We start from the raw sequence: 22,425 nt of genomic DNA, 5'->3' as shown, positions 1-22,425 counted from the left end.
GGTGGGGGGGTGGAAGCTGGGAAAGACTTTGGGGGGGGGGGTGGAGAGACCCAGGGCCGATGCATGGGAGTAGGTGAACTAGGTGACTGTCTAGGGTGCCAGCTCCCAGCAGGGGCAGGCCGTGGCCAACCCCTCCCTGCTCACACCATCCGTGAGCCTCCAACTCATTTCTTCTTGGCTCTGAGGGGTTGGAGAGCTCCCCCAGCCGCTCAGAACCAAGAAAGAACAGCACTTCCCCTCCCCAGTGCTCTCCAAACTTGGCATGTGCTGGGCAGGGGATGTGCTGAGCGCTCGTTCTCAGCTTTAAGGGACCGGATGAGCTCCCCCAGTCCCTCAGAACTGAGAAAGGACAGGGCTTTCCTTGCCCAGCATGCTCTGAGTTCAGGGGGCAAAAAGTTTTCTCCTGGGGGTGGCTGTGTGTTGGGGTTCTGCCTTGGGTGCCAGAACCCCACACACTGGGGCTGGAGAGACCTAATAGGGTCCACCCTCCAAAACAGCCCTTCTCTCCAGGGAATTGACATCTGCAGTCAGGAGATAAATTGTATTTCCAGGAGATCTCCAGGCCCCACCTGGAGGATAAAGACAGCACAACCGAAGTGATAGTGACCGAATAACTAAGAATGCATTGACACAAAATCATACAAAGATGTTCAATAGAAGACTAAATAGCAATAACAATCCCCCAAAATAGATCCAAGCGGGCAGCCGTGTTGGTCTGAAGCAGGAGTCAAGTTGCACCTTGAAGACCAACCGATTTTTATTTAGAAGGTCAGCTTTCGTGTGCTCTTAAGCACACTTCATCAGACGAGGAATCCAGCACAGTGAGCAAAGCCATACCTAGCTGAGCAGAGCCATACAGAGCTGGTAGGCAGTGGCCCAGAATGCAACACGGTTTCACAGAATGCAGAAGTTTCACAGTTCCATCAAAGGAGGCCCAACGAACAGGAGGTCGACTTGATTCTTCCTGCTTCGAAGCCTCTTCTAGCAGAGGGTGCTCCAACCGCACCTCTCAACCGAAGGCAAAAGTTCAGAAAAAAATATCAAAGTGTTTCTGATGCATCAATAAGTTGCAAAAAGCTGCAAAACCCACAAGATTCTTTTCCTGTGCGTCCGAAGACAGCACATAGAATTCCCAGTGGACGAATGGGGCACAAAGTCTCCAGTGAGATTTCAAAATGGCCCTAAACTCCAAAAGGCTCAAGGCCAGGGAATTGACATCTGCAGTCGGGAGATAAATTGTATTTCCTGGAGATATCCAGGCTCCACCTGGAGGTTGGCAAGCGGGGCCAGTTATCTGGTCATGACTCCGCTGCCGCTGAGTCTAGTTCGCCTGACCAAAGGGTTGAACTGGGGTATGAACCCGGGGAGAGACCCTGTGGGAAGAAGCCAGTGACTACTAACTAGCAGCCTAATTACGGTCAAAGTGGATCTGCGCAGGGACCTCCCCGAAATCAAGTTGTTTCAGCGCTGCAAGATCCTCACGTCTCTGTTAATTGCATTTTATTCCAGCAACTCCCAAACCGCTTTCCTTCCATGGTTGCTGGGCTGCAAAATACCCCCCCCCCCACAAAGTTCTTTGGCATTAACCCCGCCTCCCCCCCCCACCAGAACGCAAGCTCCCATCCCTCGATAGCTGTGAAATTTGTTATCAGCCACAATGGGACGGGCGAGCAGGACACCATAGGCACGCTGGGGCGGCTTAAATGGAGTTTGCGTCTATCTCCCTCCCCCCTCTGCCTCTCCTGCCAAGTGGCTCAAACCCAAAACCTTAGACGGCTTTATGGGTCACACTTGTACCTTTCGGAGTCTCTGTAAAATATCCTTTTGGGCTGGAACACCCCCTCCCCTTTTCTCAGTTATATTGACTGCAGGCAGGCAACCTGGAGGGCTGTGTTATTTGCTTTAATTTTTACTTGCTTCTCAAGGCCCTTTCTGTGCTAAAAGGAGCGCAGGCAGCGGATGGAGCCAGAGACTTCGGTTTGAGAGCGTCAAAGTGTTTTCAAGAGTAAAACCCAAGCGGGATCCAGGCGCCTAACTCTCCTGGGGCCATGCCGGGACTCCCAGAGCCTTGCTTTGGCCCGTTCACATGTTACGAGAAACAAGGGGGAAGCAGGAGAAAAAGCTAAAAGCAGAGGTGCCAAAGTGTAATGCAAGTTTTATAGAGTTTTTAGTGGCAAAACTGCCCTGCAACCTTTTAGTGGGTTTTTTAGAAAAAAATTCTAAGACGAGGAATTGGGATTCAGCACCCCTTTTTGTGCTGTGGTGCAGAGTGGTACTGCAGTCCAAGCACTGCTCACAACCTGAGTTCAATCCTGGCAGAAGCTGGGTTCAGGTCACCGGCTTGAGGTTGACTCAGCTTTTCCTCAGTGATCCCCGGGCCGAGGGAGGCTAGATTAAAGCCCTCCAGAGAGAGGGCCTTCTCCATCGCTGCCCCCTATTGGTGGAATCAGCTGCTGGAAGAAGTTAGGGCCTTGCGGGACCTCGCCTAGTTCTGCAAGACCTATAAAAACTCTATTCCGGCAGGCCTTTAATTGACATGGAAGGACTGATATCGTGGGATCGATATACATCTAATATATACTGAACACCACCTGAAGCGAGAACATATCAAATATGATTAGAACCAGATGGTTTTATATGATATGATTAGCACCATATATGATTAGCACCAGCCAGTTTGGTGTAGTGGTTAAGTGTGCGGACTCTTATCTGGGAGAACCAGGTTTGATTCCCCACTCCTCCACTTGCAGCTGCTGGAATGGCCTTGGGTTAGCCAGAGCTATCGCAGGAGTTGTCCTTGAAAGGGCAGCTGCTGTGAGAGCCCTCTCCAGCCCCACCCACCTCACTGGGTGTCTGTTGAAGGTGAGGAAGGTAAAGGAGATTGTGAGCCGCTCTGAGACTCTTGAGTGGAGGGTGGAATATAAATCCAATGTCGTCGTCCTCTTAATTGTTCTTAGCTGTTTTTAACTGTTTAATTTACTTTAATTGTTCAATTGTTCTGATCTTACTGGTTGTGAGCCACCCTGAGCCTGCTTCGGAGGGGAGGGCGCGATATAAATCCAATAAACCTGAAACCTGTGAATAGCAGCGAATTAGCTTCTTGCCATTTTTTGTCTATCCCGCCCCCCTCTCCTGAGTGGAACACTTCACGTCCTGAGCAGAATATAACTTCTATAATCTCAAAATGGGCAGTGGGCAGTGCAAGACACTGTGCTGCAGAGTGGGGCTTCCTGGGTTAATGAGCGGCTGCTCACATGCAGCGAGAACACCGATAACTAGCCCATCCTGGCAACAGACCCCCCCCCCCCCACCTTTGTGTCAGGCTTGAAGAAGTCTGTTTCAATTCATCTGAAGATGTGTGCCTGCACCTGAGAGCCAGTTTGGTGTAGTGGTTAAGCGTGCAGACTCTTATCTGGGAGAACCGGGTTTGATTCCCCACTCCTCCACTTGCAGCTGCTGGAAGGGCCTTGGGTCAGCCATAGCTATTGCAGGAGTTGTCCTTGAAAGAGCAGCTGCTATGAGAGCTCTCTCAGCCCCACCTACCTCACAGGGTGTCTGCTGTGGGGGAAGAAGATAAAGGAGATTGTAAGCCGCTCTGAGTCTCTGATTCAGAGAGAAGGGTATAAATCTGCAGTCTTCTTCTTTTGAAGGCTACTACCCAGAATTAAACTTTGTTAGTTTTAAAGCAGCCACTGGACTCAAACTTTGTTCTTGTGCTTCAGATCAACATGGTCACCCACTTCAAAAAGTTGCTAAGATAAACCCCCTAATTAAAAGATTAAAAAGATATGTTTTAGCCCGGCACCTAGAAGAAAACAGAGTAAAGGCTGGGTGAGCCTAGGGTTGCCAGGTCAGTGTTGGAAAATACCTGGAGATTTTGGGGGTGGATCCAGGAGAGAGTGGGGATTGGGGAGGGGAGGGGCCTCAGCATGGTTCAAATTAGCCATTTTCTCCAAGGGAGTTGATCTCTGCCAGCTGGAGATCAGTTGTAAAAGTGAGAGATCTCTGGGCCCCACCTGGAGGCTGGCAACCCTAGGGGGGGGGTTGCCTGCGAGGGGAGGACATTCCAAAAGCATGGTGCCACCACAGAAAACGTCCTGTCTCTAGTTGCCACCAGTGTTCCCTCTAAGCTGAGTTAGCATGAGCTAGCTCATGGATTTTTAGCCTCCAGTTCAAACATTTTTGTCTTTGCGCAGGAAAAATGGCTTCAGAGCACAATAATTGATGCAGTAGCTCACAACTTTAATGCCAGGAGCTCACAACTTTAAGTCCAGTAGCTCACAAAATAGAAATTTTGCTCCCAAGATTCTGCAGCTTAGAGGGAACATTGGTTGCCACCCACCTCATCTCTGAACCAGGGGAAGAGAACAGGGCTTGAGAGGCAGATCTTAAGAACATAAGAGAAGCCATGTTGGATCAGGCCAATGGCCCATCCAGTCCAACACTCTGTGTCACACAGTGGCCAAATATATATATATATATATATATATATATATATATATATATACACACACACACACACACACACACACACTGTGGCTATAGCTGCCACCATCTCCTGTGGCAGTGAATTCCACATGTTAATCACCCTTTGGGTGAAGAAGTACTTCCTTTTATCCATTTTAACCCAACTGCTCAGCAATTTCATTAAATGCCCACAAGTTCTTGTATTGTGAGAAAGGGAGAAAAGTACTTCTTTCTCTACTTTGTCCATCCCATGCATTATCTTGTAAACCTCTATCATGTCACCCCGCAGTCGACGTTTCTCCAAGCTAAAGAGCCCCAAGCGTTTTAACCTTTCTTCATAGGGAAAGTGTTCCAACCCTTTAATCATTCTAGTTGCCCTTTTCTGAACTTTTTCCAATGCTATAATATCCTTTTTGAGGTGCGGTGACCAGAATTGTACACAGTATTCCAAATGAGACCGCACCATCAATTTATACAAGGGCATTATGATACTGGCTGATTTGTTTTCAATTCCCTTCCTAATAATTCCCAGCATGGCGTTGGCCTTTTTTATTGCAACCACACACTGTCTTGGCATTTTCAGTGAGTTATCTACCACGACCCCAAGATCTCTCTCTTGGTTAGTCTCTGCCAGTTCACACCCCATCAACTTGTATTTGTAGCTGGGATTCTTGGCCCCAATGTGCATTACTTTGCACTTGGCCACATTGAACCTCATCTGCCACGTTGACGCCTACTCACCCAGCCTCAACAGATCCCTTTGGAGTGCCTCACAATCCTTTCTGGTTCTCACCACCCTGAACAATTTAGTGTCATCTGCAAACCTGGCCACTTCACTGCTCACTCCCAACTTCAAATCATTTATGAACAAGTTAAAGAGCACGGGACCCAGTACTGAGCCCTGCGGCAGGCTGGACAGTAAGGGAGGAAATGGTCCTTCAGGTACCCTTTAGGGCCTTAAAGGTAAGAACTAGCTGTTTGAATTTGTGCCTGGAAACAGATGGGTAACCAGAGCAGGTCTTCTATTCCAGGGTTTATACAATCCTTATAACCAATATCAACAATTTGGACCAGCTGAAGTTTCTGAAACATTTTCAAAGGCAGCCCCATGTAGAGCACATTACAGTAATGATGATGATGAAGATATTGGATTTATATCCCACCCTCCACTCCGAATCTCAGAGCGGCTCACAATCTCATATATCTTCCTCCCCCACAACAGGCACCCTGTGAGGTGCGTGGGGCTGAGAGAACTCTCACAGTAGCTGCCCTTTCAAGGACAACTCCTACGAGAGCAATGGCTGACCCAAGGCCATTCCAGCTTCTGCAAGTGGAGGAGTGGGGTATTAAACCCAGTTCTCCCAGATAAGAGTCCGCACACTTTACCACTACACCAAACTGGCTCTCAAACTAATCTAACTCAGATGTGATCAGCGCATGGAGCACTGAGGCCAGAGCATGCTTTTGGAGGAATGGCTGTTGCTGGCATGTTTTGGAGGAGACCTCAGCCGCCAGTTCCCCCTGAGGCTCATTCCAGTAACACCCCAAAGGCACTAACCTGCTCCTTCAGGGAAAGTACAAGCCCCTCCAAGACAGGCTGGCTCTGCAGTCCCCATGCAGCTTCTTCAGAGACCAACAGCACCTCAGTTGTCTGGATTGAGCTTCAGTTTATTGGCCTTTATCCCTCCCATTTCCTTCTCCACGCACCTATTCAGAATTTCAGGAGAAAAAGAACTTACTGTCACCTGCATATTGGGTGGCACCTCACTCCCATTCCCTGGATGGCCTATTCCAGCGTTTTCATGCAGATGTTAAATAGCATAGGGGACAAGTTCAAACCCTGCGGGACCCCATAGCATAAATACCACAGGACCAAGCACCCAGCATGACCCCCCTCAACTCCTTAGATCCTTGCAGGGCCTTTTACAGTGCCTGGCCGATGAATTGCTCACTTGTCAACCACCAGGGCAAGGGCATTTTCAGTGGTGGCCCCCTTTCTCTTTGGAAACATTCTGCAGGGCATGTAAAGCTGCTCTATTTCATGCAGCCTTTGGTTATCCTTTCAAACCAGGTGCTGACCAGTTGCTTAAAAAAATTCCCAAGTAATTTGCTGCTAAGTGGATGTTTTAATTGGTTTTATTGTTCTATTGCATTTTTTAAATTTGCATTGTGTTTGTACCTATTGTAAGCCGCCTAATATGCAAATGAGTTCCTGCTGGGCTTTTTCTACCAGAAAGCCCTGTGTGAAACAATGGTGGTGTCAGGGGGTGTGGCCTAATATGCAAATGAGTGCCTGCTGGGCCTTTTCTACAATAAAAGCCCTGGTTATGCCCTTCTAAATCCACTGAAGTCAGCAAGATTAGGAGGGCATAACTCTGTTTAGGATTGCATTGTTGAGCTGAGAATGGAGTTGGACACTCACAGCCATCCCTTACAATGTTTCTTTCTCCTCCTCCTTTCTTTTTTCTCCTCTGCTATTAAAATTTTGTTGTTGTTCAGTCGCACAGTTGAGTCTAACTCTTTGTGACCCCGTGGACAAAGTCACGCCAGGCCCTCCTGTCTTCCACCATCCTCCGAAGTCTGCTCAAAATCATGTTTGTTACATCAGTAACGTTGTTCAGCCATCTCCTCTTTTGCCTTCCCCTTCTTCTTTTGCCCTCTGTCTTTCCCAGCATCAGGGTCTTCTCCAGCGAGTGGTCCCTTCTCATTGAGTGGCCAAAGTATCTGAGCTTCAGCTTCAGCATCTGACCTCCCAGGGAACAGTCAGGGTTGATTTCCCTTAGGACTGACTGATTGGATCTTCTTGCAGTCCAAGGGACTCTCAAGATTCTTCTCCAGCACCACAGCTCAAAAGCATCTCTTCTTCTGCGCTCGGCCTTCCTTATGGTCCAGCTCTCACAGCCATACATTACTTCTGGGAATACAAATTTACATTGTGCCAATTCCTTGGGGGCAGGGACCTGTCTTTGTAGATATAAATTACTCTGAAAACCATCACGCGCCATGATGGCCGGCATGCTTTAACAATTTTCTCCTTGAAAAATCTCACTTAAAAAACCAACCAACCAACCCTCTATTTAAGCAACTACCCAATTCATTGCAGTGTTCTATCTGATGAACATCTATCCACTACTGAATCTGTGGCAAAATTTTGAGTAGCATTATAGCCTCAGGAAAAGTTGGTTAACTGCAATAACAGCCTAGGTCACTGTTTCATTTCTTGTTTCCTATTTAATTGGATTTTTAAGTATAGCATTTATGTAATTGATATATTTATAGGAGATTCATGTATATTTACATGTATTTTAACCTTGTACTCAATATGCTCCCACCAGTTTTTCCTTACTTTTATAAATGGCTTGATGCTGTAATAAATCTTACCACTACTGCTGCTACTGCAGCATTCGCCACTTTCAGTGGCCAAACTATGGACCCATTTCCAAGTACTTTATTTCTTCCAGTGACCACGAAAGGGAAGAGAGCCAACCTTAAAACGTAGGCCTCCCCTCCCACACTTTGTGGTCAAAGCCTTGAAACCTGGCAGCAGCGAAGGGTTAAAGCAAACCCCACCGTGGAAGGCTGATAAAATGCTGCAAAGTTTCTCATTCCTGCTTGGGGTGGGGGGTGGGAGGCTGCATGCGTGATCTGGAAAATGTCATCAATAAAAACTACATTTAAATGGTATGAGATGCAGCCGGCTACCGTGGGCAGAGTTATATGCAATCGGATGAGAAGGAGCTTTCAAGTGCCGAGCACACCGTTCTGGGGCAGCCTTATCCATCTCGAAAAGACAGGGCTTCTGTTTTTTGGTTTTTTCTCTCTTCCTCCCTCCCCTCCACCCCGGCCACTGTAATCCATCAGCATCAAGTAAAGGTACAGCTAAAGCAGAGGCACGGAAGGGGAGAGGCATGGATCCCTGGGCCATCGCTCCCTTTCAGAGGTTCAAAGACTTCCCAGGCTTTGCGCTTTGATTTCCACAGCTCTGTACAGGGCAGGCTCCGCCCGCAAACCTGCATTTAAGTCAAGTTTGACGTCTATCAACTGTAGAGCCATTGTCAAGGATGGGACTTCTGTATGTCATCCCAAAAATACTTTCTAAATTGAATCGGTTCAGACAGTTATTCAGTAATGTAGTGATGGGCACCTACTTTGGTGTAGTGGTTAAGTTGGGTGTAGTGGTGAAGTGCACGGATTCTTTTTTATTTACGTTATATTTCTATCCCGCCCATTCTGTACAGACTCAGGGCAGCTAACGGCATAAAATAGACAGTAAACAAAAGCAATATTAGAACAATAAACCAATAAAATATGGGAGAACCGGGTTTGATTCCCCGCTCCTCCACTTGCAGCTGTTGGAATGGCCTTGGGTCAGCCATAGCTATCACAGGAGTTGTCCCTTGAAAGGGCAGCTTCTGGGAGAGCTCTCTCAGTCCCACCCACCTCACAGGGTGTCTATTGTGGGGGGAGAAGATAGAGGAGATTGTGAGCTGCTCTGAGACTCTGAGCGGAGGGTGGAATATAAATCCAGTGTTGTTGTCATTTTCTTCTTCTTCTTCTTCTTCTTCTTCTTCTTCTTCTTCTTCTTCTTCTTCTTCTTCTTCTTCTTCTTCTTCTTCTTCTTCTTCTTCTTCTTCTTCTTCTTCCACACATGGTCACAAGCTAGACCTTAGGTAGACCTGGTGAGAGATCTGTGCGAAAGACTCGCCAGCCTCTTTTAAAAGAAAAGAGCTCCTGGACAGACCCCTGATTTGGATGGTGGCTATGGGATAGGGTTGCCAACTCCAGGTTGAGAAATTCCTGGAGGCTTGGGGGTGGAGCCTGAGGAGGGCAGAGTTTGGTGGAGGGGAGGGGCCTCCGCAGGGTGTGATGCCAACAGAATCCATCATGCAGAGCAGCCATTTTTTCTAGTCTGGGGGGACTGATCTTCATAGTAGGGTTGCCAACCTCCAGGTAGAACCTGGAGATCTCCCACAATTACATTTGATCTCTAAATGACCAAGATAAGTGCTCCTGGAAAAAATGGCTGATCTGTAGGGTGGGCTCTATGGAATTAGACCTTGCTGAGATCCCTGCCCTCCCCAAACCCTGCCCTTAGGGTTGCCAATTCCCAGGTTGGGGCAGGGGATTCCCTGGTTTGGAGGCCCTCCCGTGCTTCAGGATCATCCAAAAGTGGGGGGGGGGGAGGGAAATGTCTTCTGGGCATTTTTTATTCCTTATGCAGACCAATTCTCATAGGATATAATGGATAATTAATCTGCGCCTGTCTGGGGCTTTGGGGGGGCTGTTTTTTTGAGGTAGAGGCACCACATTTTCAGCATAGCATCCAGTATCTCTCCCCAAAATACCCTCCAAGCTTCAAAAGGATTGGGCCAGGGGGTCCAATCATATAAGTCTGAAAAGGAGGTGCCCCTATCCTTCATTATTCCAAATGTACGGAAGGCTTTTAAAAGGTGTGTGGTCCCTTTAAATGTGATGGCCAGAGCTTCCTTTGGAGTTCAATGATGCTTGTCACAGTCTTGTTCCTGACTCCACCACCAAAGTCTCCTGGCTCCACCCCCGAAGTCCCCAGATATTTTTGAACGGGACTTGACCTACCTGCCTTCCCCAGGCTCCGCCCCCAAGTTTCCAGGAATTTCCCAACCCAGAGGTGGCAACCCTCTTCTGTAGCCTGGAGACCAGTTATAATTCTGAGATATCTGGAGACAGGCAGGCCCTAAGGGGAGGGGCTGGGGCAGGAGAATGGGACTAAGGGGAGGGGAGCAAAGATGGCCACAGGCTGGGGTGGGGAAACATGGGTGGTCTTGCTGAAGGGATCCTGGCTCTGGTATGGTCAGGGCTTTTTTTTTTTTTAGCAGGAATGCCCAGGAACGCAGTTCCGGCTGGCTTGGCGTCAGGGGATGTGGCCTAATATTCAAATGGGGTCCTGCTGGGCTTTTTCTACAAAAAAAGCCCTGCATGGAACAATGGTGATGTCAGGAGGTGTGGCCTAATATGGAATTGAGTTCGTGCTGGGTTTTCTCTACCAAAAAAGCCCTGGGTATGGTCAATGACTGGAGGAGGTAGGTTTGCCAATCCCCAGGTCCCAGCGGGGGTTCTTCCGCTTTCCCAGGCTCCTTCCTGCCCCCAGTCAGCTGGCTGGCGGGGGGAAGCTCCGCCCCCCCAGAGGACCATGTGCCTTTCCACCTCCGGAGGCTTCGGTCTCCGATTGAAAGGCTTCCTCTTGCGATGGTGTGTCTGTGTTACTTTGAAGAAGTTGGCAGCAATTCATGAGTAGAGAGGCCAATCCCTCGCTTCAGAGTCACCAGAAACGGAGGGGGGGGGGAGTCTGCTGAGCACTTCATTATTCCCTATGTGAAGATCGATTCTCATAGGGTATAATGGGGAATTGATCTGGAGGTTTCGGGGCCTCTGGGGGAGCTGTTTTTTGAGGTAGAGGCACCAAATTTTCAGTATAGTATGTAGTGCCTCTCCCAAAGTACCCCCCCAAGTTTCAAAATGATTGGACCAGGGGGTCCAATTCTATGAGCTCCAAAAGCAGGTGCCCCATTCCATTATTTCCTATGGAAGGAAGACATTTAAAAAGGTGTGCTGTCCCTTTAAATGTGATGGCCAGAACTCCCTTGGAGTTCAATTATGCTTGTCACACCCTTGTTCCTGGCTCCACCCCCAAAGTCTCCTGGCTCTACCCCCAAAGTCCCCATATATTTCTTGAATTGGACTTGGCAACCCTAGGAGGAGGTGATACAGGAATCCACCCCACCCCCCTCCAGACCATGTAGAATTCATGAGGGAAGAAAAGGAGAGGAATGAAATGGTACCAATGAAATGGAGGAAGAAAACGAGCAGAGGAAGCTAATTTGCTGATTGTTTGGAGAAAGTCACGAAATCTGGCTGCAGGCCCCTCGTACTTCTCACTAATATTTACATGCATACCAAACCACAGAATCCTTGAAAACAAAGCTCCCAGCTGAACTTAACTGTTCTTAAACGGCCTTCCTGTCTCCAGCGGCTTAGTCCAGTCAAACAGGCTTTCTTTGATTGTTAATAGTCTTCCCCCCCTCCCTTTTTCCCTAGATCATTCTCAACTCGATGCACAAATACCAGCCAAGGCTGCATATTGTGAAAGCCGATGAAAACAATGCCTTCGGTTCCAAGAACACGGCCTTCTGCACGCACGTGTTTCCAGAGACGTCCTTTATCTCCGTCACCTCCTATCAGAACCACAAGGTAAGCGGCCCAGAACCCAAAAGTAAATCTGAATTATCTTTTTTAAAAAAAAATGGGGTGAGGTGGAAGCAACTTCTGTTCTAAACCTCCATAAGAAAATGTCGTGTTGGGCGACATCCTTGGCATATCCATTTTGAAAGAACCTTGGACAGAGAAGGATGGTGAAAGACTTTTGCCTGCCCGAGACCTGGAGACATGGTTGTGCTAGATGGGACAGAAGTCTGATCTGGGACCAAACTGGATTTCTGTGCAGCTTTAGGAGGTGGGCCAGATTCAAACAGAGGTTATGGTACAGGGGAATGGTGGTCACTCCCCTCACCCCCTGCCATGCCATTTTCCTGAGGTAAATCTTCTGTCTGTCGAACACATGGAGGTGCCACAGGTTTATCCAGGGCTCTTCCCCATCAACCTGTCTAGTAGTTGTGCTGAACCAGGCAAGTTCAAGCATTTGTATATATTTTAAATTGTATTTATTTTACTTCTTTTACATCCCGCTTTCCCCCTCCCCCGCAATCAAAGCAGCTTATATCATTCTCTTCTCTATTTTATCCTCACTACCAATACTCCCTCTAAGTTGTGAAATCTTGTGAACAAAAATTCTACTTTGTGAGCTACTGGCTTGAAAGTTGTGAGCTACTGCATCAATTAGTTTGCTCTGGGGCCATTTTTCCTGAGCTAGAACAAAAATGTGTGAGCCAGAGACTAAAAAACCGTGAGCTAACTCAACTTAGAGGGAACACTGCTCACAACCCCCCTGTGTGGTAGGTGAGGCTGTGTAACTGGCCCAAGGGCACTCAGAAAGCATCCATGGTAGAGTGGGAGTTCGAACCCGGGTCTCCCAGATCTGAGTCTGATGCTCTAACTGCTACATCATATGGCCATTTGTGACACCCTAAGAAAGTCCTTTTAAAGAGCCAGTTTGGTGTAGTGGTTAAGTGTGCGGACTCTTATCTGGGAGAACCGGGTTTGATTCCCCACTCCTCCACTTGCACCTGCTAGCATGGCCTTGGGTCAGCCATAGCTCTGGCAGAGGTTGTCCTTGAAAGGGCAGCTGCTGTGAGAGCCCTCTCCAGCCCCACCCACCTCACAGGGTGTTTGTTGTGGGGGAGGAAGGGAAAGGAGATTGTGAGCCGCTCTGAGACTCTTCGGACGGGATACAAATCCAATATCTTCATCTACCTCACTGGGTGTCTGTTGTGGGGGAGGAAGGGAAAGGAGATTGTGAGCCGCTCTGAGACTCTTCGGAGTGGAGGGCGGGATACAAATCCAATATCTTCCTCTACCTCACAGGGTGTCTGTTGTGGGGGAGGAAGGGAAAGGAGATTGTGAGCCGCTCTGAGACTCTTCGGAGTGGAGGGCGGGATATAAATCCAATATCTTCATCTACCTCACAGGGTGTCTGTTGTGGGGGAGGAAGGGAAAGGAGATTGTGAGCCGCTCTGAGACTCTTCGGAGTGGAGGGCGGGATACAAATCCAATATCTTCTTCTTCTTCTTCTTCTTCTTAAAGCGTTAAGACTTTGCTGACGTTACGGGGTACTCTCTTGGCTTCCTTCTGAAGTCTTGTCCGGGGGGGGGGGAGGGCAAAACTATATGTCCTCTATTTTTATTAGTTTGTTATAATTTACTTCATGTAACCTTCCTCTCCATTGAGGGCCTAAAGCAGCTTACACCAATTCTCTTCTCCTCCATTTTATCCTCACAACCACCCTGTGAGGTAGGTGAGGCTGAGAGAGGGTCACTCAGTGAGCTTCCATGTCAGAGCAGGCGTGGGAACAGGTGTCTCCCAGTATACCCTGCTGGCTTGAAGTTTTGCTCTGGCAGTTTTAGGCCCCCTTGGTTTCAGTGGGGAATTCCAAGCGGACACTCAGCTCCTTCTCACCAGATTTAGAAATTCTTCCTTTTGACTGGATCACAGCCCCTTGATATTAGGGTTGCCAATCCGCAGTTGGGGGGCAGGGGATCCCCCAGTTTGGAGGCCCCCTCCCCCTGCTTCAGAAAGTGTGTGTGTGGGGGGATATCTGCTGGACATCCATTATACCCTATAGAGATTGATTCCCATAGAGTATAATGGAGAATTGATCTGTGGGTAACTGGAGTTCTTGGAGGCTGTTTTTTGAGGTAGAGGCATCACGTTTTCAGCATAGCACCCAGTGCCTCTGCTAAGAACACTCCCCAAGTTTCAAAAAGATTGGACCCGGAGGTCCAATTCTATGAGCCCCCAAAGAATTAAAAGGCACACAGTCCCTTTAAACGTGATTCCCAGAACTCGCTTAGGAGTTCACTGTGCTTGTCACCTTGCTTCTGCCTCCACCCCTAAAGTCTCCTGGCTCTGCCCCCAAAGTCCCCAGGTATTTCTTGAGTCGGACCTGGCAATCCCACTGGATATACAATCAGGTGTGAAGGGTTTTCATCTCCAGCACGAATTCTTCTGATATATTTTTATATTCTTACGACTCATCATGGGTACATTCTTTCACCTTTTGTGAGTTTCTGTGCTTTCTCCTACAATCATGAAATTTGGATTTTAGGTCTCAGTGAACACATTTATGCGGGTGGGTGGGGAATTGAAATGATGGGCATCATGCGGAAGGCCGATAAAGATGCTACATGAAGTGGAAACCCTGGGGAGTTCATGGATGAGGGAATGGCGCAGGAAACCTATGGAGCAACCACCACCTCCCTAAAATAAATGGAAGATGCGCTAGGATTGCCAGCCTCCAAGTGATAGCTGGAGATCTCTTGGGATTATGTTTGATCTCCAGGCAACCTAGATCAGTTCATCTGGAGAAAATGGCTGCTTTGGAAGGTGGCTTTATGGCATTACACTGCATTGAAGTCCCTCCCTCTGTAAACCCCCGCCCTCCTCAGGCTCCGCCCCCAGTCTCCAGGTATTTCCCAACCTGGAGCTGGCAGTCCGATGCACCACAGGCAGCCTTGTAGACCATCGTCTCTCATATGGATATCTTTGTCCAGGGCTTTTTTTTTGTAGAAAAAGCCCAGCAGGAACTCATTGCATGCTAGGACACACCCCTTGATGTCACCATTGTCCCACACAGGGCTTTTTTTGTAGAAAAAGCTCAGGGGGAACTCATTTGCCTATTAGGCCATACCTCATGATAACAAGCCAGCCAGGTGTTCCTGCTCAAAACAAAAAGCCCTGTTTGTGTCTATAGCTATCACTCTCTCTCTTTTTTCATATAAAAGGGGATTGGGGGTCAGAAACTGTGCGGTTACTGTGAAAGGCTGCAGATCAGTTTCATTGGGTAGAATGTGTCTTCTCCTCTCTCCTGGAATGTGGAGCCCAGCCTGCTGAAGACGACCGGCTGAGGGGAGATGAAAGGCCCTGCTTCTTCCCCCAAAACATGATGAATGGACCACGTTTTCTGCCACGGAATGTGGTGACCGCGAGCATCTCTGGCTTGCAGAAGAGGCGCAGACAAGTTTCAGGGAGGAGAATCAGTCTCTCAACAGTGCTTAGCTGAGATGGTTTGAGAGGCCCTCCCAACATGCAGGCCTTGAGGCTTCTGATGACCAGATGCTGAGGTGGGGGCTTGGGGGAGGGTGGGGGGTGAAGGAAGCGGCAATTTCTCTGCATGCCTGGCTGTTTGGAAGCTTCCGGAGCGGATCTGTCTGAAGCTGCAGAAAGGGGATGCTGCTGCCCTTGATCAGGGGTGGCCAAACTTGCTTAATGTAAGAGCCACATAGAATAAACATCAGATGTTTGAGAGCCACAAGACATGAACATTAGATGTTTGAGAGCCACAAGGAAGGAAGGAAGAAGACTGGAGATTTATACCCTGCCCTTCTCTCTGAATCAGAGACTCATCTCCTATATCTTCTCCCCACCCCCCACAACAGACACCCTGTGAGGTGGGTGGGGCTGAGAGGGCTCTCAAAGCAGACTGCCCCTTTCAAGGACAACTCCTGCGAGAGCGATGGCTAACCCCAGGCCATTCCATCAGGTGCAAGTGGGGGAGCGGGGAAATCAAACCTGGTTCTTCCAGATAAGAGTCCGCACACTTAACCACTACACCAAACTGGAAGGATATAGATGGGAGGAGGGAGGGAGTGGTAGAAAGAAAGCAACTTAAATGCATTCTCCAAGCCGCCGGCTGGCTTGGAGAAGTGATTTAAAGAGACCAATGCCTTCTCCAAGCCAGCCAATGGGGGCTGTGGGGGCTTTGAGAGCCACACAATATGTGTGAAAGAGCCACGTGTGACCCCCCAAGCCACAGTTTGGCCACCCCTGTCCTAGATGGACTTTGGTCTGATCCAGAAAGATGGTTGTTTGGATCCTAAAAGTAGTTTGAATGTTGGGATTGATCATAGGGTAGCTGATGTATTGCAACACAGACGTACACACCAGCCCAGGGGATGCTGCTCAAGAGGCGAAGAGAAGTGTAGTCTCTCTCTCTCTCTCTCTCTCTCTTTTTTGGGGGGGGGGGGGGGTGGGATTATATTTTTTCCTAAAAGGCATCTTGGCAGTCGACAGTGAGCCCAGTAACTAATGAATCAGAGACCATAAACTCTCGGATGTCATTCAAAACAGCAAGCAAACCTAATAATGACTAGTAAAGCCCAGTCATAAATCTACAGTGAAAAGTAATTATGGTATATGTATTTAGGGAGACATACAAGGAATGTTACTATAAAAGCTAAGTTAAGAGCCTGCCTTGCGGTCAGAACTTGAAGGAAAAGAAGGATTTTCTCTTTTTTTGGAAGGGGGGTTGAGTGGGCACGCAAGAGAGAATCGGAGAAAGCAAAACACAAAAAGCGCCCAGTTCTTGTCCTTGCGGTGGATTTGCATCCGTTTGGTGGGGGAGGTTGGTCTGATTGGATGCGAGCAACCCCAATGGGCTTGGAAACAAGATTTGCATTGAAGATTTCTACACTCCGCTTCATTGTGTGTGAGTGTACGTGCGCACTTTCATATTCAGGGCTTTTTATTAAGCAGGAACGGACAGGAACGCAGTTCCAGCTGGCTTGGCATCAGGAGGTGTGGCCTAATATGCAAATGAGTTCCTGCTGGGCTTTTTCCACACAAAAAACCCCCTGTGTGTATTCATGTATGCACAGGGATCCATTTGCAACCCCACAGCCTGCTACAATTTGAACTGGCCCACGGATATTAGCGTGAGGAGGCTTCAACAGGGAGAGGCCGTAGTTCAGCGGTAGAGCATCTGCTTGGCATGCAGAAGGTCCCAGGTTCAATCCCTGGCATCTCCAGCTGAAAGGACCAGCCAGGAAGGGATGTGGAAGACCTCAGCCTGAGACTCTACAGCAAGGGAGGCCAAACTGTGGCTTGGGAGTCACATGTGGCTCTTTCACACTATTGTGCGGCTCTCAAAGCCCCCATTGCCTCATCAGCTGACTTGGAGAAATCACTTTAAAGTGGCTTGGAGAATGCATTTAAAGTTAAAGTTGTTTTCTTTTCAGCTCCCCCTCCCCCCATCTATTTTCCTTCCTTCCTTCCTTCCTTCCTTCCTTCCTTCCTTCCTTCCTTCCTTCCTTCCTTCCTTCCTTCCTTCCTTCCTTCCTTCCTTCCTTCCTTCCTTCCTTCCTCCCTCCCTCCCTCCCTCCCTCCCTCCCTCCCTCAAACAACTGCTGTTCATGTCTTGCGGCTCTCAAACATCTAACATTTATTCTGTGTGGCTCTTACATTAAGCAAGTTTGGCCACCCCTGCCCAAGAGAGATGCCGCAAGTCCGAGCAGACAGGACAGACCTTGAACATATGAACATATGAAGCTGCCTTATACTGAATGAGACCTTTGATCCATCAAAGTCAGTATTGTCTTCTCAGACTGGCAGCGGCTCTCCAGGGTCTCAAGCTGAGGTTTTTCACACCTATTTGCCTGGACCCTTTTTTGGAGATGCCAGGGATTGAACCTGGGACCTTCTGCTTCCCAAGCAGATGCTCTACCACTGAGCCACCGTCCCTCCAACCAGAAACCTTGATGGACCAATGGTCAGATTCAGTATAAAGCAGCTTCACGGGTGTTCAGCAAACCTGTTGCTGCTTGAAGAAGAAACTGAATGCCTGGCAGAAAATGTGCAAACCCACCTGGTGACTTCTCATGGACTTTGCAGGATTAAACCGGTGTCACCAACCTCCAGGCGGGTGCTGGAGATGGCCTGGAATTACAACTGCTCTCCAGACCACTTAAATGAGTTTTTATTTATTTATTTGAAACATGTATTCCCTTCTCCTGGAAAAAAATGGCTGCTTTGGAAGGTGGACTGCATGGCATCACACCCTAACAAGGTACCTCTCTCCCCTAAGCCTCACTCTTCTAGGCCCCACCTTCCAATCTTTCAGTATTTCCAAACCCAGTGTTCACAACCCTGAGTATAGCACGAAGTTTCAGAGGGTAACCATGTAGCAGAACAATAGAACAGCTAGATTTCAGTCCAGGCCTCCCAACTGGGGAAGCCTTTGACATAGGGTTGCCAATCCCCAGGTGGGGGCAGGGGATCCTCCAGGTTCATCAAAAAGTGTGTGTAGGGGGGAGGGAAATGTCTGCTGGGCACTCTATTGTTCCCTATGGAGACCAATTCCCATGGGTATAATGGAGAAAAGATCTGTGGGTATCTGGGGCGGGGTGCTGCTGAGGTAGAGGCACCAAATTTGCAGCATAGCATCCAACACCTCTCCCCAAAATACCCTCCAAGTTTCAAAAAGACTGGACCAGGGAGTCCAATTCTATGAGCCCCCAAAGAAGGTGCCCCTATCCTTCATGATTTCCAAAGGGGGGAAGGCATTTAAAAGGCATGTGGTCACCTTAAATGTGATGGCCAGAACTCCCTTTGGAGTTCAATGATGCTTGTCCCAACCTCGCTCCTGGCTCCACCCCCAAAGTCCCCAGATATTTCTTGCATTGGACTTGCAACCCTATTCTGACACTTGAAATCTTTAACCCTGAAAATCTTGTTGAGTTCAGTGGTGGCACTGGGCTCAAGTAAATTGGAAGAAAGCAGGAACAGATATTAGGCAGGGGGAGTCTGCGGGAAGAAAGAGGCAAGCCAGGGAAAGTGGCTTTCCAATCAACGGAGGGAGTGGGGCTTGATAAGGAAAGGACTTGAGGGAGGCCGATCCTTGCGCAGGCCTTTATTTGCCTAGTCCGCGGCAACCTTGTCAGTTGAAAAGTGAAGCTGTCCAGAAGCAGCCTCCCCCCCCCCCTTCCCCTGAGTGGCTTTATGGAGAGAGATCACCGTAAGGTCTCACTTAAAATGTCAGCATTACCGAGGGAGTCATATTTCTGCACAAATGACCCAGATATGTGCAGCTTCTCAGTGCCCGGCTCAGCGCTCCTTCCCCAACCAGAAACGTTGGGGTGTTTGTTGCTTTGGGAGGGCTGAGGGAGACCTAATTCCATTTTGTGACAAATGCTGGATCTGATACTCCGCACCTTGGGTTGCCAGGCCTGGGTTGGAAAATACCTGGAGACTTTGAGGGTGGATCTGGGAGAGGGCGGGGCTTGGGGTCAGGAAGGGCCTCAGCATGGGACAGTGCCCTAGAGTCCACCCTCCAAAGCAGCCATTTTCTCCAGGTGAGCTGATCTCTGCAAGCTGGAGATCAGTTGTAAAAGCAGGAGATCTCCAGGTTCCAACTGGAGGCCGGCAACCCAAAAGAGAAATGTGGAAAAATAGAGCTGGAGAAAAAAAAGCTGAAAAGCCTCCACGCTGACCAGCCTCACAAATGAAATACAAATACAATATCTTATGAAAGTGGAAAATTTCTTAAACCAAGGCATACAAATACTTCGCAATGCTATCCATGCAGTCTCTTCATGAAAGCGGATGACAGTATGTGAATATGCTGCACTTATTTGAACTACCCTGGAAAAGGATTGTGTGAAGCTTGTCGAAGCCTACGTGAAATGAGGATATCAGGGCTTTTTTTGTAGCAGGAACTCCTTTGCCTGTTAGGCCACACCCCCTGATGTGGCCAATTCTCCTGGAGCTTCCGGTAGGCCTTGTAAGCTCTTGGAGGACTGGCTATATCTGGGATGTGTGGCCTAATATGCAAAGGAGCTCCTGCTACAAAAAAAGCCCTGGGGATATAAATATGGACTCGTCGCTTGACAATACTGCCAAGCTGCACTGGACCAAGAAATTCTTAGATTGGAGCACTGGACTCTTATGAGTATACTTACTTTGGATGTTTCCTCCCGCCTCTTCTGTTTGAAGAGACTGCATTGACAGCATTGTGAAGAGACTTTGGGAACGGGGGTGACAGACGTTCTTATTTGTATGCACCAGCATTTGTAGTCTTGGTTTAAGACGTTTTCTACTTTCATAAGATACTGTATTTGTATTTCATTTGTGAGGCTGGTTGGAGTGGAAGCTTTTCAGCTTTTTTTCTCCAGGTCCCACCTGGAGGCTGGCAACCCTATCCATACCTCAACCAAATGAGAGGAGACGAGGAAGGCAGAAGGGAACTGGCTCTGCCATTCTCTGCCTAGAAAAAGGCTGCGCCAATAGGATTTGTTTATTCCCTGCTTTTCTTCTCAGCGAGGACCCAGAACAGAAGCACCTGCCACTAAGCAAACTAGGCAATCGCCTAGGCTGCTGCCCTTCTAGGGGCACCAAATTGGGCACCCACCCATGTGACTCGGTGATGCTATCAGTGGGGGAGGGGGAGTGCCAGAAGTTAGCCTTGCCTAGGGTGCCAGACAGTCTTTTTGTGGCTGGAGAGGAGAATATGCCTCTGAACATGTGCCGAGTGCTCTCACTTCCCAGCAATCACAGAGACGGCTCCTCCCCCCCATGCGTTTGGGAACAGAAGGCGGGATCTTTATCCAGCCTGCGTTCTAATAGTCACGTGTGTCCCAATCTGTAGATATCTAAATCCACAGATCTGAGACACACTGACTGAAAACAAATAGTTTGCAAATGTGGGGGACCCCCTAGGTGTGCAGAAAAATGTGAGAACTAAACAAATATATGCATTGGGGGGTTTAAACTGCCCCCTCCCCCCAAATTTATGCATTCAATGAAATTGCTGGGCAGTCAGGTTAGAACGGATAAAAGGAAGTCCTTCTTCACCTAAAGGATGATTAACATGTGGAATTCACTGCCACAGGAGGCAGCGGCGGCTACAAGTATAGACAGCTTCAAGAAGGGATTGGATTAGCATTTGGAGCAGAGGTCCATCAGTGGCTATTAGCCACAGCATATTGTTGGAACTCTCTGTTTGGGGCAGTGATGCTCTGTATTCTTGATGCTTGGGAGGGCACAGTGGGAGGACTTCTAGCCCCACTTGTGAACCTCCTGATGGCACTTGGTGGTTGTTGTTTTTTTGCCACTGTGTGACACAGAGTGTTGAACTGGATGGGCCATTGACCTGATCCAACATGGTTTCTCTGATGTTCTTATGTTATGCTCTTAAAGCAATGCTGTCTCTGCCGTCTCCCTGTTGTTCTGGAGAGCCAGATGCCGAATGAATTCATCCTCCCTCTTGAGCGCATGGGTCCTATTGTGTCTGCGTTCATCCCAGAAGCGCGCCTGTGGGCGGTGCTGGAAGGGGCGAACGCAGCCCGCCTATGACGATCAGCGGCGGGAAGTTTAACTGGCCAGGATTGGACCTGACCAGGAAGCAGGTTGTTCCGGGAAATGTATATAACAGGGGACCCGGCCCCGCCATGTTGTCTTTGTGATGTGCTCGCTAATAAAGCACGTTGCCATCGGAACGTCTCCAACCTCAGTACATTACAGGTCCATTGTGGGTTTTAATTATTCATGCGTCCTCTCCAAAAAGGAGCATCGGACAAGAAGAATGTGTTATTTTAACATCTCCGAAAGCTGCCATTACTGAACCGCAAACAAGAGGCTTGTCGCTAAGCCATGTGTTGAAAGGAAAACAAGCTCCCCAGAGCCTGAGCCAGGAGTGTTCAGTGTGAATCTCGGTTACAAAGTGATTCTTGCGAGGGTAACCTTAGAGGCCTACCACGGTTAACCAAAGAATCTGTCAAGAGCCTTTTGAACAACTCCTCGTAATATTCGACCAACGTCAATTATACTTGTCTGCCCAAAGGACATGCAAGCATGCAAAGATTTTGCTTTGTCGCAAAGAATTGGTTTTGGGGCACAGGGTGGAACAGCATCCCACTGCTACACAAGAATCCATTTCCAAACAGGATGGGGGCGGGGGGGGGGTTATACATGATGCAATAGACTGTATTTCCCCACTATTATTCCAAAGAGCCAAATGGAGTAGCGAGGATAAAAGTAGCTTTGCTGGTAACAGAAAGAGTAAAAGAGGGATGGTTGTGGGGCAGATGTTTCTTGGTAGACCTGGCAAGAGAGGAATGTCTTGTTGTGCAGGGCTGAAGCTGAGCCCCTGCAGATATTTTCTGTGCCAGAACTCAGATCCAAACCATATGTGAGATTTTGGCCGTTTTCCCACTGAGCTTACCTCGGAGCGACGTCCCTCTTCACCGCGCAGCGTCTGCGCGGATTTCCCACCAACTGCTCCGAGGTTGCTCCGAGGAACCAGGAAGTTTCCAACCTTTTGCGTCGCAAATGGAAACCACTAAAAACCAGTTTACGTTAGCTTACCTCGGAGCGACGTCCCTCTTCACCACGCAGCGTCTGCGCGGATTTCCCACCAACTGCTCCGAGGCTGCTCCGAGGAACCAGGAAGTTCCCAACCTTTTGTGTTGCAAATGGAAACCACTAAAAACCAGTTTACGTTAGCGACGCAAAGGCCATGACTCTACTTGGTTACTT

At 48.6% G+C, this 22,425-nt stretch overlaps 1 protein-coding gene across 1 annotated transcript in view; it reads left to right on the top strand.

The window, feature by feature from the left end:
* The window catches only part of TBX4 (T-box transcription factor 4), a 92,281-nt gene that overhangs the window by 52,736 nt on the left and 17,120 nt on the right, over positions 1-22,425 (top strand). The window contains exon 5 of the mRNA XM_060259496.1: positions 11,542-11,694. Within this exon, the coding sequence (XP_060115479.1) occupies positions 11,542-11,694 (153 nt within the window). The remainder of the gene's footprint in view (positions 1-11,541; positions 11,695-22,425) is intronic.

This window comes from Heteronotia binoei, chromosome 18 (assembly GCF_032191835.1).
Source record: "Heteronotia binoei isolate CCM8104 ecotype False Entrance Well chromosome 18, APGP_CSIRO_Hbin_v1, whole genome shotgun sequence".
NCBI lineage: Eukaryota > Metazoa > Chordata > Lepidosauria > Squamata > Gekkonidae > Heteronotia > Heteronotia binoei.
This window is presented reverse-complemented; position numbering and strand designations above follow the sequence as displayed.